The sequence below is a fragment of the Oryx dammah genome, unplaced genomic scaffold, assembly GCF_014754425.2.
Source record: "Oryx dammah isolate SB20612 unplaced genomic scaffold, SCBI_Odam_1.1 HiC_scaffold_28, whole genome shotgun sequence".
NCBI classification, from domain to species: domain Eukaryota; kingdom Metazoa; phylum Chordata; class Mammalia; order Artiodactyla; family Bovidae; genus Oryx; species Oryx dammah.
The window spans coordinates 47,844,685-47,859,380 of record NW_024070212.1 but is presented as its reverse complement, the minus strand read 5'-3'; the positions used below and the strand labels follow the sequence as shown (position 1 = coordinate 47,859,380).

The 14,696-nt window shown below is 43.4% G+C and overlaps 1 protein-coding gene across 1 annotated transcript in view; it reads right to left on the bottom strand.

Annotated features, from left to right (window-relative positions):
• ABCA4 (ATP binding cassette subfamily A member 4) overlaps positions 1-14,696 on the bottom strand; it is a 167,772-nt gene that overhangs the window by 73,976 nt on the left and 79,100 nt on the right. Inside the window, exons 14-17 of the mRNA XM_040231916.1 lie at positions 11,385-11,590; positions 10,554-10,730; positions 8,069-8,291; positions 1,223-1,444 (exon numbers count right to left, since the gene is read on the bottom strand). Of these exons, the coding sequence (XP_040087850.1) occupies positions 1,223-1,444; positions 8,069-8,291; positions 10,554-10,730; positions 11,385-11,590 (828 nt within the window). The remainder of the gene's footprint in view (positions 1-1,222; positions 1,445-8,068; positions 8,292-10,553; positions 10,731-11,384; positions 11,591-14,696) is intronic.

Sequence of the window (14,696 nt, the reverse complement as noted above, 5' to 3'; positions counted from 1 at the left end):
TCCCTGGTGTGGCAGAAAGCATATATACACATACAGAGGGATGAGCTATTCCCACTTGCTCTGCTAGGAGGCCAACCTCTAGTTTGCAGGACACAGGTGGGGTCCAGAGTGTCTCTCTGCAGAAGGAAGGGATTCCCTAGCTATATTTTCACAAAAACCATTAAAAAAATCTCAGCCCAGCCCTGCTCCACAGAGCAGCCAGAACTATAGCTTCCTGGTAGATCCACACATGCAAGGAACTAGTTGTGGCTTCTAAGTACCAACTGTCTACACAGTATACCAAGATAGCCCAGCTCTGCCAACAGGCAGAGACATAAGAATTTCTTGCCCATTGTGATCATGTTAGAAAATTAGGTGCCATAAATGACAGTAATTAATTCTTATTTAACATGAGAAATAAAAGGCAGATGCCCTGGCAGTACTTGAGCCAAATAAGCTTGAGTCATGAGAACAAGTTCAACTTAAAACTTTCCCCAGTGAGATGCAGGTGACAGTCCTTTCTCAACTGCATTGTACAAAGAACCATGGATAGGGAGATTTTGGAGGACAAAGAAATTTGCATCCTACAGGGCTTAGAAGCTATTTAGTCTGGTTAATGAGAGAGTGGACATAGATCATTTGAAAACAATTAGAGAAAAAAAAAAAACAACATGTTGTTTGGGCATTGTGAAGAGGTCTCTCAGGCAATCCAGAGTCAATTTCTAGAGACCTCTCCTGGGAAGAGCACCCACCTGGCTCATTTGTGCACCCTTCTCTGAGTGCCTTGGTAGAACATGACAAAGACACATTACAGCGACTCTGATTCAAGTTCTTTTACAGAGAAACAAAAACTTTTAATTTATGGGAACATCTTTCTGGGCAGAATAGTAAGGGAGAACCTCCCTCCCTTATGAATCTTCTCAAATGCTAGGGGGAAAAAAAAGAACTGAGTGAAATGGGCCCCATTGTTCTCCTCTTATGGATATACAAAGGGACCCATGAGCTGAACTGATTTTCAATTACTTCCCAGGGCAGACTTATCAAGCAGATTTGGTGAAGAGGAACTGTTAGGTTGCTCAAGATGAAGATTACTCCCACTTTTGTACCTGTGCCTTTAAACCTTATGTCCATTTCTGCCAAAGGCAAAGTGGACCCCCTAAAGGGCGAGCCAGTCCTCTCAGACTGCTACATACCCTGCAAATGGAATGCATCATATTCTAGGTGTAAGCCCAGGGTCCCTTACCACAGCCATCTTCATGTCGGCTGTAATTCGGTCCTGCCAAGCGAAGCAGAGAATGTGTGGCAGGTAGAGGGTGAAGTAGATGACACCACTACAGGCTGCTGCCAGACTGGCCCTGGAGAAGAAGGTGCTGAGCAGGAAGCACTGCATGATCGTAGCAATGGAGAAAGCCAACAGGAACAGGAAGAGGACGAACGGATTGCTGTAATGCAGGATCCTTCCATGCTGAAACCAAAGTGGCCACTTGAGTCAGTAATTTCCACCCACATCCAGGGGCCCCACCCCTTTAGGAAGTGATCTCCATGTGTTCAGAAGCCCTCCACCCCAAAGGGATCTTTCCCATGAGCCCAGTGTGTGTTAGTCGCTCAGTCGTATCTGACTCTTTGTGATACCATGGACTGTAGCCCACCACACCCCTCTGTCCATGGAATTCTCCAGACAAGAATAATGGAGTGGGTAGCCATTCCCTTCTCCAGGAGATCTTCCTGATCCAGGGATCGAACCTCAGTTTCCTGAATCTCAGGCAGATTCTTTACCATCTGAGCCACCAGGGAAGCCCTGTTATTGTCTAATTTTCCACACTTAATACTCAATATATTGAGGTCCTTTAATTCTAATTATTTCATTTTCTCCAAGAGGAGAAAATGAAAGCTACCTATCAGTACTGAGTAATTGTTATGGTTCAGTAATGAAATCCTTGGGAAGAGGAAAGTGTGGAGGAAGATCTGGAAAGGGGGTCTTGGAGCATCAATAGTTCCTGTGATATACTGAATTGATGAGGAACAAAAAAAGGGAGGTGGGAGACCACCCAACAAGCTTTAACATTTTGCTTTGGTCCTGGGAAATGGCAACCCACTCCAGTATCCTTTCCTGGAAAATCCCATGGACAAGGGAACCTGGCAGGCTATAGTTCATGGGGTCGCAAGAGTTGGAGATGACTTAGAGACTAAATCACCACCACCTTGTCTGCTGACTTAATCATTTATACTTATATTCTGAGATTTGCCTCTCACATTGGTGAAAATGTCTGTAGTTAATCCACATCACTTGAAAGTGGATTAATCCTTGCAGCACATGATATTATAGAAATACATTTCATAGAACCTGTGGACAATACTCAGCACCTTTCACGTTAACTAATGGATCAGTCACTGGCTATGTAGAAAATAGAACCAAACTAGCTATTTTTAATAAGTAAGGTGCTATCTAATTACATCAGCAGATAAATTGAGATGTTCAAATTGATCAAGCCTACTTGTTTCTCTTTTGCTATAGGCCTCCTATGAGGATTTTTACCCTTTGCACATAACTCCAAACATGTATAGATCATCCTGTTCTTTTCTTGGGAAAATAAAGGTACAAATTGCTTTACCTCTTGAATTGGTTCTGATTATTTGGTAGTGATACCCTAGAGCACTGGGTTTCTCTAAGTAGAGAAGAGAAACCAAGTAGCAATCTCTGTGTGTGTGTATGTGTGTATATGTGTGTACTGACAGAATGTGGTCCACTGGAGAAGGGAATGGCAAACCACTTCAGCATTCTCCCCTTGAGAACCTCATGAACAGTATGAAAAAGATAGGACACTGAAAGATGAACTCACCAGGTCAGTAGGTGCCCAATATGCTATGGGAGATCAGTGGGGAAATAACTCCAGAAAGAATGAAGGGATGGAGCCAAAGCAAAAACAACACCCAGCTGTGGATGTGACTGGTGATAGAAGTAAAGTCCAATGCTATAAAGAGCAATATTGCATAGGAACCTGGAATGTTAGGTTCATGAATCAAGGCAAATTGGAAGTGGTCAAACAGGAGATGGCAAAAGTGAACATCGATATTCTAGGAATCAGCAAACTAAAATGGACTGGAATGGGTGGATTTAACTCATATGACCATTATATCTACTACTGTGGGCAGGAATCTCTTAGAAGAAATGGAGTAGCCATCATAGTCAACAAAAGAGTCCAAAATGCAGTACTTGGGTGCAATCTCAAAAATGAAAGAATGATTTCTGTTCGTTTCCAAGGCAAACCATTCAATATCACAGTAATCCAAGCCTATGCCCCAACCAGTAATGCTGAAGAAGCTGAAGTTGAATGGTTCTATGAACACCTACAAGACCTTTTAGAACTAACACCAAAAAAAGATGTCCTTTTCATTATAGGGGACTGGAATGCAAAGGTAGAAAGTCAAGAAATACCTGGAGTAACAGGCAAATTTGGCCTTGGAGTACAGAATGAAGCAGGGCAAAGGCTAATAGAGTTTTGCCAAGAGAATGCACTGGTCATAGCAAACACCCTCTTCCAACAACACAAGAGAAGACTCTACAATGGACATCTCCAGATGGTCAACACCGAAATCAGATTGATTATATTCTTTGCAGCCAAAGATGGAGAAGCTCTATACAGTCAGCAAAAACAAGACCGGGAGCTGACTGTGGCTCAGATCATGGACTCCTTATTGCCAAATTCAGACTTAAATTGAAGTAGTGGGGAAAACCACTAGACCATTCAGATATGGCCTAAATCAAATCCCTTATGATTATACAGTGGAAGTGAGAAATAGGTTTAAGGGACTAGATCTGATAGACAGAGTGCCTGATGAACTATGGACGGAGGTTCATGACATTGTACAGGAGACAGGGATCAAGATTATCCTATGGAAAAGAAATGCAAAAAGCAAAATGGCTGTCTGAGGAGGCCTTATAAATAGCTGTGAAAAGAAGTGAAAAGCAAAGGAGAAAAGGAAAGCTATAAGCATCTGAATGCAGAGTTCCAAAGAATGGCAAGGAGAGATAAGGAAGCCTTCTTCAGTGATCAATGCAAAGAAATAGAGGAAAACAACACAATGGGAAAGACTAGAGACCTCCTCAAGAAAAATAGAGATACCAAGGGAAAATTTCATGCAAAGATGGGCTCGATAAAGGACAGAAATGATATGGACCTAACAGAAGCAGAAGATACTAAGAAGAGGTGGCAAGAATACACAGAACTATACAAAAAAGATCTTCATGACCCAGATAATCACAATGGTGTGATCACTCACCTAGAGCCAGACATCCTGGAATGTGAAGTCAAGTGGGCCTTAGGAAGCATCACTATGAACAAAGCTAGTGGAGGTAATGGAATTCCAGTTGAGCTATTTCAAATCCTAAAAGATAATGCTGTGAAAGTGCTGCACTCAATATGCCAGCAAATTTGGAAGACTCAGCAGTGGCCACAGGACTGGAAAAGGTCAGTTTTCATTCCAATCCTAAAGAAAGGCAATGCCAAAGAATGCTCAAACTACCGCACAATTGCACTCATATCACACGCTAGTAAAGTAATGCTCAAAATTCTCCAAGCCAGGCTTCAGCAATACGTGAACCATGAACTTCCAGATGTTCAAGCTGGTTTTAGAAAAGGCAGAGGAACCAGAGATCAAATTGCCAACATCCGCTGGATCATGGAAAAAGCAACAGAGTTCCAGAAAAACATCTACTTCTGCTTTATTGACTATGCCAAAGCCTTTGACTGTGTGGATCACAAAATCTGTGGAAAATTCTGAAAGAGATGGGAATTTCAGACCACTTGACCTGCCTCTTGAGAAACCTGTATGCAGGTCAGGAAGCAATAGTTAGAACTGGACATGGAACAACAGACTGGTTCCAAATAGGGAAAGGAGTCTGTCAAGGCTGTATATTGTCACCCTGCTTCTTTAACTTCTATGCAGAGTACATCATGAGAAACGCTGGGTTGGAAGCACAAGCTGGAATCAAGATTGCCAGGAGAAATATCAATAACCTCAGATATGCAGATGACACCACCCTTATGGCAGAAAGTGAAAAGGAACTAAAAAGCCTCTTGATGAAAATGAAAGGAGAGTGGAAAAGTTGGTTTAAAGCTCAACATTCAGAAAACTAAGATCGTAGCATCCGGTCCCATCACTTCCTGGCAAATAGATGGAGAATCAGTGGAAACAGTGGCTGACCTTATTTTGGGGGACTCCAAAATCACTGCAGATGGTGACTGAAGGCATGAAATTAAAAGATGCTTACTCCTTGGAAGGAAAGTTATGACCAACCTAGACAGCATATTAAAAAGCAGAGACATTACTTTGCCAACAAAGGTCAGTCTAGTCAAGGCTATGGTTTTTCCAGGAGAATGTTTGGATGTGAGAGTTGGACTGTAAAGAAAGCTGAGTGCAGAAGAAATGATACTTTTGAAGTGTGGTGTTGGAGAAGACTCTTGAGAGTCCCTTGGACTGCAAGGAGATCTAACCAGTCCATCCTAAATGAGATCAGTCCTAGCTTTTCATTGGAAGGTTGATGTTGAAGCTGAAACTCCAATATTTTGGCCACCTGATGCGAAGAGTTGACTCATTTGAAAAGACTCTGATATTGGGAAAGATTGAAGGCAGGAGGAGAAGGGGATGACAGAGGATGAGATGGTTGGATGGCATCACCGACTCAATGGACATGAGTTTGGGTGAACTCCAGGAGTTGGTGATGGACAGGGAGGCCTGGCGTGCTGCAATTCATGTGGTCGCAAAGAGTCGGACACGACAGAGCGATTGAACTGAACCTGATGTGTGTACTCAGTCATGTCCAACTCTTTGTGACCCCATGCTCCACCAGGCTCCACTGTCCATGGAATTTTCAAGGCAAGAATAACAGAGTGGGTTGCCATTTTCTCCTCTAGAGCAATATCTGTAATGGGCATGTAAGATCTGAATACAAAAAAAATGTGCCACTTACCTCCTATTGCTACCATTTCTCCTTCCTTCATGCTGTCGTGCCTGCTGGGCACTGACAGAACAGATTGAAAAATGGAATAAAACAAATGGCAAAGGAGGTGGAAAAGAGCCATGCTTTTAACTAAAAGCAAACTTTGAGGAAATCTAAATAAAATCATGATTAAGACTCAGAGGCCTGATTTTGTATGAAAGAGCTCTCCACATTACCCCGGAAATCGCACTCCTTGTCCTTAATGCCATGCCACTCAATAAAAGCAAGTCCCTGACTGAACAGGTGGCTTTTGGCTGGAAGACCTTTAAGATGGTTGTTAATTTCAAAAGAATGAAATCAATTTCTTATCTCAGATCAAAGTAAGGTCCTTCAAACTTCTAGGCTATATAATTTCTCATTGACTTAAGACAGAGATGAAAGTGGTTGGCCTTGGCTTTTTCTTATGACCACTTTTCTTTTTTGTTTTAATAGCTTGAATAACAATGGAACCCTTCCATTGTCCCAGCTTCCAGCTTCTTTCCTGCATAGTTGAGGTGGGAAGTAAGGACAGGGGAAAGATGAGAACGTCATTCAAAGGAAAATCCTATTTTGTTGTGGAAAGCTCTGTTTCCGCCATCACTGGAACAATGTCCTGGTTCCCACAAGGAGAAACCCCTTTGTACAAGAAAGTCTTCATAAACATTCTTTACCTCACGTCCTAAAAGCTTTGAAGTCCTAACACCCATTCTTAGGGAGGCAAATCTCAATGCCACTTATCAGCAACAAGTCTCAGGGCCATTACAAGGTGTCATGCATGTTTATGCATTTTGCATGAGTCAGATGCTCATGTATTTTGATTCCTTTGATTCCGAGGACACTAAACGTCTTAGTAGTGAGGAAAAGAGTAGACTGAAGGGTGGGAAGGAACAAAGATCCCTAGAGGAAGACAAGTTACTCAGCTTCTCCCCTCCTCTCCGTGGAACTCCAGGACCCTTTGGGTACTTAATACTACATCTGGGTCTGGTCAGACTGAGCAGGCTGACTTCAAAATCAGCATTGGTTTGGATAGGGCTCTAGCCCAGGGTTTGGCTAAAGCCACTGTTCAGTGAATCTCAGTGCAACACTTACACCAAAACCATTCAGACTTAGTACATTTTACTGCAAAGAGAAGGGACAGGATTTGGTTTAACTGGATATGTGTTGGTTAGCCAAGATATGTGATGGAACATTCTTGGATCAAGTAGCCACCAGGTATGGTCCAGCAAAACAAGGGACATGCTTAGCCAGAGCCTATGCATCAGCACACATATTGCTTAGTGCAAGGAGCTCTTAATAGCGTGATGGCAAAGAGGCACACAAGTTATCAGGAGCTTGCAAAGCCTGAAGTCTAAGCCTTATACTAAATCCCAACAAATAAATGTAAAAAACTACCTAAATTTAATGTCCCATCATTTAACAAGTACAAAAGGTCATCTATTGTGGAGGAGTTAAACATGAAGCACAAAAGGGTATTATGAAATAAAGTTTTATATATAAGTTTAGCTTGCGTGGGAGCTGTAAATTTGTGGACAACGACCTATGCATGCTGTCTGCACTGATAAAATATCTGTCACTGAGAAAGGATGGACTCCAAATTCTATCCAAGATTTTGTAGGCATCAGAATGTCCTTTGGTCAAGCAATGAATGGAGTGACCACAATGGTTATTAATAAACAGTCCAGATCTCCTCTCCCAATATATTGAAAAGGCTCTCCACATTCCCACTCCAGCTAGTGGTTGGTACAGTAATCCCAAGAAAACATTCCTTAGATTCATTTCTTCTGTATTTGACAAGATAGAAGCCTTTGCACATACAACCACCCAGTTAGCAGAGTCTGGGATCTGCTAACAGCAGCTTTTCCAGATAGTTCATGTAATGGGGTTGGATAATTTATCTATTAATAGATTGTGGCTCCCCAGGCAGGAATCGGCTTCTTGGGGAAGAATTTGTCTCTCTGTCTTCCACCTTGGCCTAAATGGAACGACAGCTACATGTCATGCTATCATTGTTGGTGAGATGACTAATCTAGGTACAAGTTCATTAACAGGAAGGAAAGTAAGAGGAACAAAACTATTCAAGGTTTTCTGGACCTTCTCCATCTGGCTTACCATGATGAATATCGTCAGCAGGCAGATGCTCATTGACATGATAGAGAAGCTGTCCAGGAACCAGGTACACCAAATCACCCCGTTGGAGACACCCTGATTTTTCAAGGTTTCCTTCAGTCTCAACTCCTTCTCCAAGACAATGCTCTTTACAGTCATGGAGACAGAGTAGATCCAGGCCAGCACCATGAAGACAGGGAAACAGCGGTTCAGGATGATCATAAAACTAAAGCAAGAGGAGAGAAGCAGAATAGTAGATTGTCCTGAACCTGGTGGAGTAAATGTTTGAGTAATGAAGTAATGTATTAAGAATGAAGCCCAGGTAGAGGGAAAAGGCAGAAAATTCTCCACTGGGCATTCAATGGACTTGAATCTTTTAATATATTGCACTCTGTCCCCTTCTGAACGGTATGTTAGTTGTTCAGTTGTGTCTGATTCTTTGCAACCCCATGGGCTGTAGCCCACCAGGGTCCTCTGTCCATGGGATTTTCCAGGCAAGAATATTAGAGTGGGTTGCCATTTCCCCCTCCAGGGGATCTTCCCAACCCAGGGATTGAATCTGGGTCTCCGGCATTGGCAGGTGGATTCTTTACTGTCTGAGTCACTAGGGTAGCCCCAAAGAATTACTTTTTTCCTTAGAGCAAGTTGGTAGCCTTTTGGTTAGCCCTGATGAAAACTCTGTGAGTAAAATGTGTAAATAAAATTGTACTATGTATATTACACAGTATATGTATATTACACAGCATTCTTTATAAGATCTCAGTTAGCTTTTTGGTTAGTACAGATGAGTTCTCTCTATACATAAAACATGTAAATTAAATCATACTATATATGTTATATAGCTTCTTATAAGATCTCCCAGGAAAGGACTGATAATACAGGATGTGACTGGAAGAGATTCATGCTAACTGATGTTGAAGTCCAAGAAGGTGGACCAGGGAACTGGTTGTGGTGAGATCATTAACTGAATTCACAAGGGTTCAGCCGGTGAAGCACTGCCTACCCTGGAGGATCAAACCTCAGATATACAGGAAGAGGCACAAAATAACTAATCACTGTGGCACTTTTAGAAGGCAACTGACCCACTGACAAATCAATCAGTGATTCAATGGCCACTGATTCCACCAGCCTATACTCATGGAGTACATTCATGGATATTCATTCCAACAAACAGGGCAAATTTAGCATTCTGGAATTACTCTAGTGTGAACTTTACATATGTTTTCCATACACTTGACCTTGCTAGTAAAGCCCTTGAGGTTATTATCTATTGAAAACTGCTGGGTAACACAGTAAGGGCCCAATTCCCAGGTGGGAGAGTTTCACTAAGATGGCCCTAGGAAGAGAATCATACATTCATAAAGTCTGCCCTTCTGGGACCTGCCACCAGAGGGCTCTCCCACATTGAAGGGCCAGAATTCCTGCCTCCTCACTGTCTACCTCAGTTCCCTGCCACTCACTCCTATTCTGATCTTTAAAGTGGAACTGGGCTTTTGCTCCTGGTTCCATTTCCCATTTCTGCCTATTGTCCAACCCTAAACTGACTGTGAAACAGCCTCTGTTATCTCTTTCAGTCTTTTGCAGAGCTGAGCAAGAAGAACTGATTGGACTAAGGTGGTACACCCATACGGGGTTTTATTTTTACAATTCTGGCCAGCTGGCAATTTGACTCTTCTTTTCTTTAGGCTGTGCACATTTTTCTCCTCCCTGAACCCCACAGACCCACATATACACTGTGGTGAACTTGCCAGTTTTTTTTTTCCTAGGAGTTGAATCCCGAAGCCAATTGGCGATCTCTGCTCCCGTCCTGGGACATTTCTGCCCCACCCACCACAGTAGATGAGCCCTCCCAGCCCCTTCTCCCTCTTTGCCCCTCCCTCTACCTCTCCACTTCCAATTGCAAGTTCAGAAAACAGTAGGATACTTGCATGTCTTGCTAATGGCCAGCAAAAGTACAGGCTTGGGGGTGGGGGTGGACAGGAAAGCAGGTCCAAGCTCATCCAACACCCCCTTCCCTTTTCATGAAGCACACATCATGGGAATGTTAATTAGGGAAGGAGCTGCATTATTCCAAGGCTCCTAGGAACCGGACCTACTTGTGATGCAGAATCCTAATTTGCTGTTTTGGCAATCACTGGCCAAACACTCTGACCTGAACTCTTTCACATACCAAACATATTACATAGTGGAAATTTTAAAAGCCTGTGTTCCCTCCCCCAACCTCACTTTCTCTGCTTTAATTTTCACCTTCCCTTTTCTACCCATAACACCAACTCCTTTCTCCCACTTTACTTACCCATCTGGCCCTGCCTGCAGCTGAGGGGGCAGGGCAGGTTCCTCAATCAGAGCTCTATTCTCCCTGAGATGGCCCCAGGAGCCAAAGAGATTTTTCTCCAAAGAGATTGAAGCCTGGGGAGCACCTCCCCTTCATCCCACCCCAGAAACCTGATTAGCTTGTCCTGGAGGGGCCCTGGGACCTCCGACTCACGAGTCATCCACGAAGCAGGGGTAAGGCATCTGCTGGAGATAGATTCCAACCGGAACCTCCTCCCGGGCCTGACTCCTCGTGATCCCCTGTTCAACCATGTCCTGCAGATAGGCAAACCCTCCCCAGATGTATCGGAAGTCTTCCACAGGATCAGCTCTGGGGCCGGAATCCCAGTACCTGAGAAGAAACCAGGGAGAGGGACAAGGGATGTGGATGGGAATGGACAGGACAACTCACTTGTTATAAGCACGAGGGGAGTTGGCAATCACTCTCCTGAAACTCTCTCCGGAACCTTTCCACATTCTCTGATTCTGTTTTCTAGGTCAAAGTTTAAATCTCAGTGATGAATACTAGCCTCAGCATGATTTGTAATGGCTTTCATTCAAGGACTCTATTTTGAGCTTTACAAATTATCTTACTTCCTCTGATTTAACTTAATTTTTACTGATGTATAGGCTGAGCCCAGTTTCAATCCCTTACTCTATAACAAATGTAATTTCCCAGTGACTCTGGTGAAACCTCATTTGCAGGATCTCTGTGAAGATAACCCAATACCTAGAGATTTTCACCTCCAAATTGCTCAAAGGCCAGCCAAGGACAAGTGCTGAGGTGAGGAAGTAGACACAAGTAGCTGAATTTGCCTGGTCCCACCAACTAGCAGGGTCAACTGTCTAGCTTAGTTCTTTGATACCAAATACTTTTCTGCGCCTTTCCAAGTGACCCTTCTGTCTCAGGAGGAGATGAGTGGCCTGAGCCCACAGGAGCCCCCTTTCCTTGCCTCATACAGCACTGGGGATAGCCAGGGCCTTCTGAGATCTCCTGAAGCATTACCTGTCTTTGATCTTATTGGTTTTCTCCACCACATCTATGTCCATTCGGATCTTGTACTTCACATGGGGTGGTAAGGAACTGGTCCAGGGGTGCATGTCCGGAAATACCACTCCAGCCCAGAACCTGTTTTCCTCCAGCAGGGACAGGGCTCGCTGAGTGAGTTGAAATTCATCATCGTAGCTTTCAAACTTATCCAGGATCAAGCACTGTGGATAATCACAAAGGCTGAGAGTCTGAGGAACACCAACTGCAAAGACTCAACGGCAAAAGAGGGCAGAGGATCAGGGCTGCTGCCCCAGTGGATGGGTCAAAAGCAAGAAGACTTATAAACTTGCTGTTTGCTTAACTCTGGGCTCTGGTGTCAAGTTTTCAATGTGTGTAGATTTAGGGGTGAAAGGGAGCTTAGAAACACTGACTTGCTCTCATCCCTGCAGATTTAGTAAGGACTGCACAATTGGGCTGTCCAAGGCTGTCCAAACATGCAAGTCATCAAAATGACAAAAATACTCCCAGCTCTCACTCCCCAGTACATGGAGTCTAGGGAGTGGGGTCACATCAGATACAAGCTGCTTTGAAGATCAGAAAGCCTGCCGATAAAAGAGTTTTAAAGGGAGACAGAAACAGTCCCAGCGGTGAACCTTCCTGCCTCTCTGCAAACACACAAGGATGGCCAGCTGAGGGAAGAATGAGGAGGAAGAGAGAAAATAACAGAAAACCAAAGGGATTTTGTCAGAGAAATCATTTCCAGTTATAATTTTATGACAGGTAATGAGGATAGAGAAGATCTCCTAACCTGTCTTTTTCTTTTCTCCCCCTGGAAGAGAAAAAAATCATTATCTAGAAAAGAGCAGAACTAAGAATTTCTTTTAATTTGAATATTGGGTGTTGTCCACTTTTATAGATTTGTTAAAGTGTTGTACTGTACTTGGATGTGTTTTTTCCTGAATCTCCTGTTTCTATAATACACTGGGGTTATTGTGCGATGTTTCTTTCTTAGTATGTAACTCACAAGAGGTCAGCTGGCCTTGCTTTGATTAATCTGTTCACGGAATACTTACTGAGAGCCTGCAAAGTGCCAGAGCCTGTTTGGCTCCAGGGATACAAGGAAGAAAGATAAAATCTCTTCCTGAAAGAAACTCCAGACCTAATGAGGGAGAGAGTTGGTGTAAGCCAACAGTCAGAATGCAGGTTCTGGTGAAAGCAAGCCTGGGGTAGTCAAGCAGCCCAGTGGTGGAATGAGGCTATCTACCTGGAGGGGGTCCTGGAGGGCTGCCTGGAGGAAGAGACTCTTGAGTAGGACGAGAATAAGCAGGAATTAGCCAAGGGAAGAAAGCAAGGGAAAGGTCAGCTCAGGCATGGAGAATCACTCACAGGATTTCTGCAGACCTGTGAGAGCAGAATAGAGATCCCTTTCCCTGGTGCTTTCAAATCACTATAGAGATTTAAAAAGACAACTATACTCAAGTTCCACTCCAAACAATGAAGTCAGATTCTCAAGAGGCAGGACCAAAGCATCAGTATTTTGTCAAACGCCCACACCCAGGTTGTCCTAGGGTATAGAGAAGGATGTGGGTGAGCAGAGGTGAATGGTGAGAGGTGTGTACTAAAAAGGCAGATGGCAACCAGGTCAGTTGCTCTGCTGGGTTTGCAGGGTGATTGGCCAACTGAGAGGTTTCATGGGATGCAGGGCTTTCCATGCTAAAGTCAGGAGTTTTCCTGGCAAAACCCTAAAAAGCCACAAGAAACCACTGTGGGGCTCTAAGCAGAGGTCTGACATATGAGATTAGATCATGTTTCTCAAAGTACACTGGTGGTGGGAAGGGGAAGCTGGAAGCCTGGTTAGAAGGCTGTTGATGTAACACAGGCTTAAAGGAACACATTAACTCTCCCACAGAGCCTCGTGAGTGACCTGGAACCCTAGTTTTATTGAGGAGGAGATCTGATAGAGGGCACATAGCTAGATGGTGGCAGAGTCTGGATTCTCTCCCCATTTTTCAACTCTAGGTCCAGACTTCTTCCCACACCAGGAGCCACTGGTACAGCCCAATCTACGGGCTTCCATGTGCTACAATTGTCTCATAAAGCAAGAGAGCATGCTTGGATGGGGGAGGGTTAGGAGGAGAATGGATACACATATATGTATGGCTGAGTCCCTTTGCTGTTCACCTGAAACTATCACAACATTGTTAATCACCTATATGTGTGTTAGTCGCTCACTCATGTCTGACTCTTCGTGAACCTATGGACTGTAATCCACCAGATTCTTCTGACCATGGGATTCTCCAGGCAAGAATACTAGAGTGGGTTGCCATGCCCTTCTCCAGAGGATCTTCCTGACCCAGGGATTGAACCCAGGTCTCCTGCATTGCAGGCAGATTCTTTACCATCTGAGCTACAGGGATAACCCAATACAAAATAAAAAGATAAAAAGAAAATAGAGCATAGCTATTACTTGTCTATTTTAAAATAATAATATCTCCCTTTTTTAAAAAAAATCAGTTTGTCAAGTTTAGGACTGCACATATAGAGTTTTAGTATTGACAAATAGATTGAACTTGAAATTAAACTTCCAAAATAAAAAAGAATATTATTGGGGAGATGGGAATTCTTTGCAGTTTCTTGTAGCTGTGACACACACAGAGAATAGTCTATCAATTCCCTCATAGCATCACAAGGCACTTGGACAGAGGAGTCACAGAGGTCTTATGGTCTGATGTCTTTGCTTTACTGATGAGGAAACTGGTATCCGATGGGCAAAGGTCCTTGTCTAAGGTCAATATGGGTCAGAAGCAGAATATGGATCCATGTCTTCAAGTGTTAAGCCTGAAGGGTGGTGCTGGTCCTTCACATTCCTCTAAGAGCAGCCGCAAAGTGGGAGCAACAGAATTCCTGAACAAGATCTCTTGCTTCTAGTCGATAGACCAGCAGCGTCCAGTAGAAAGTTCCACAACAATGGAAATGTTCTACTTCTGCCCTATCCAACATGGTAGCCAGGAAGCACACATTGCTATTTTGCACTTGAAATGAAGCTAATGCATCTGAGGCACTGGCCTTTTCACTTTATTTAAATTTAAACAGTCCCATGTGACTGCTGGTTACTGTACTGTTAGCACAGCTCTAAAGATAGTAAATTTCCGGAGGTCAGGGGTCATGTCTTGTTTACTAAGTCTCTGTAACAGTATTTCCTCATGAAAGGGGCTTAATAAGTGTACACTGAATTGAGTTAAATTTGGAAGTCCCAAATGCTGCAAGAAATATAACCTTACTACTGTGAGTTTTGAACATAATCCTATGCACCTGAAATCAGATGAT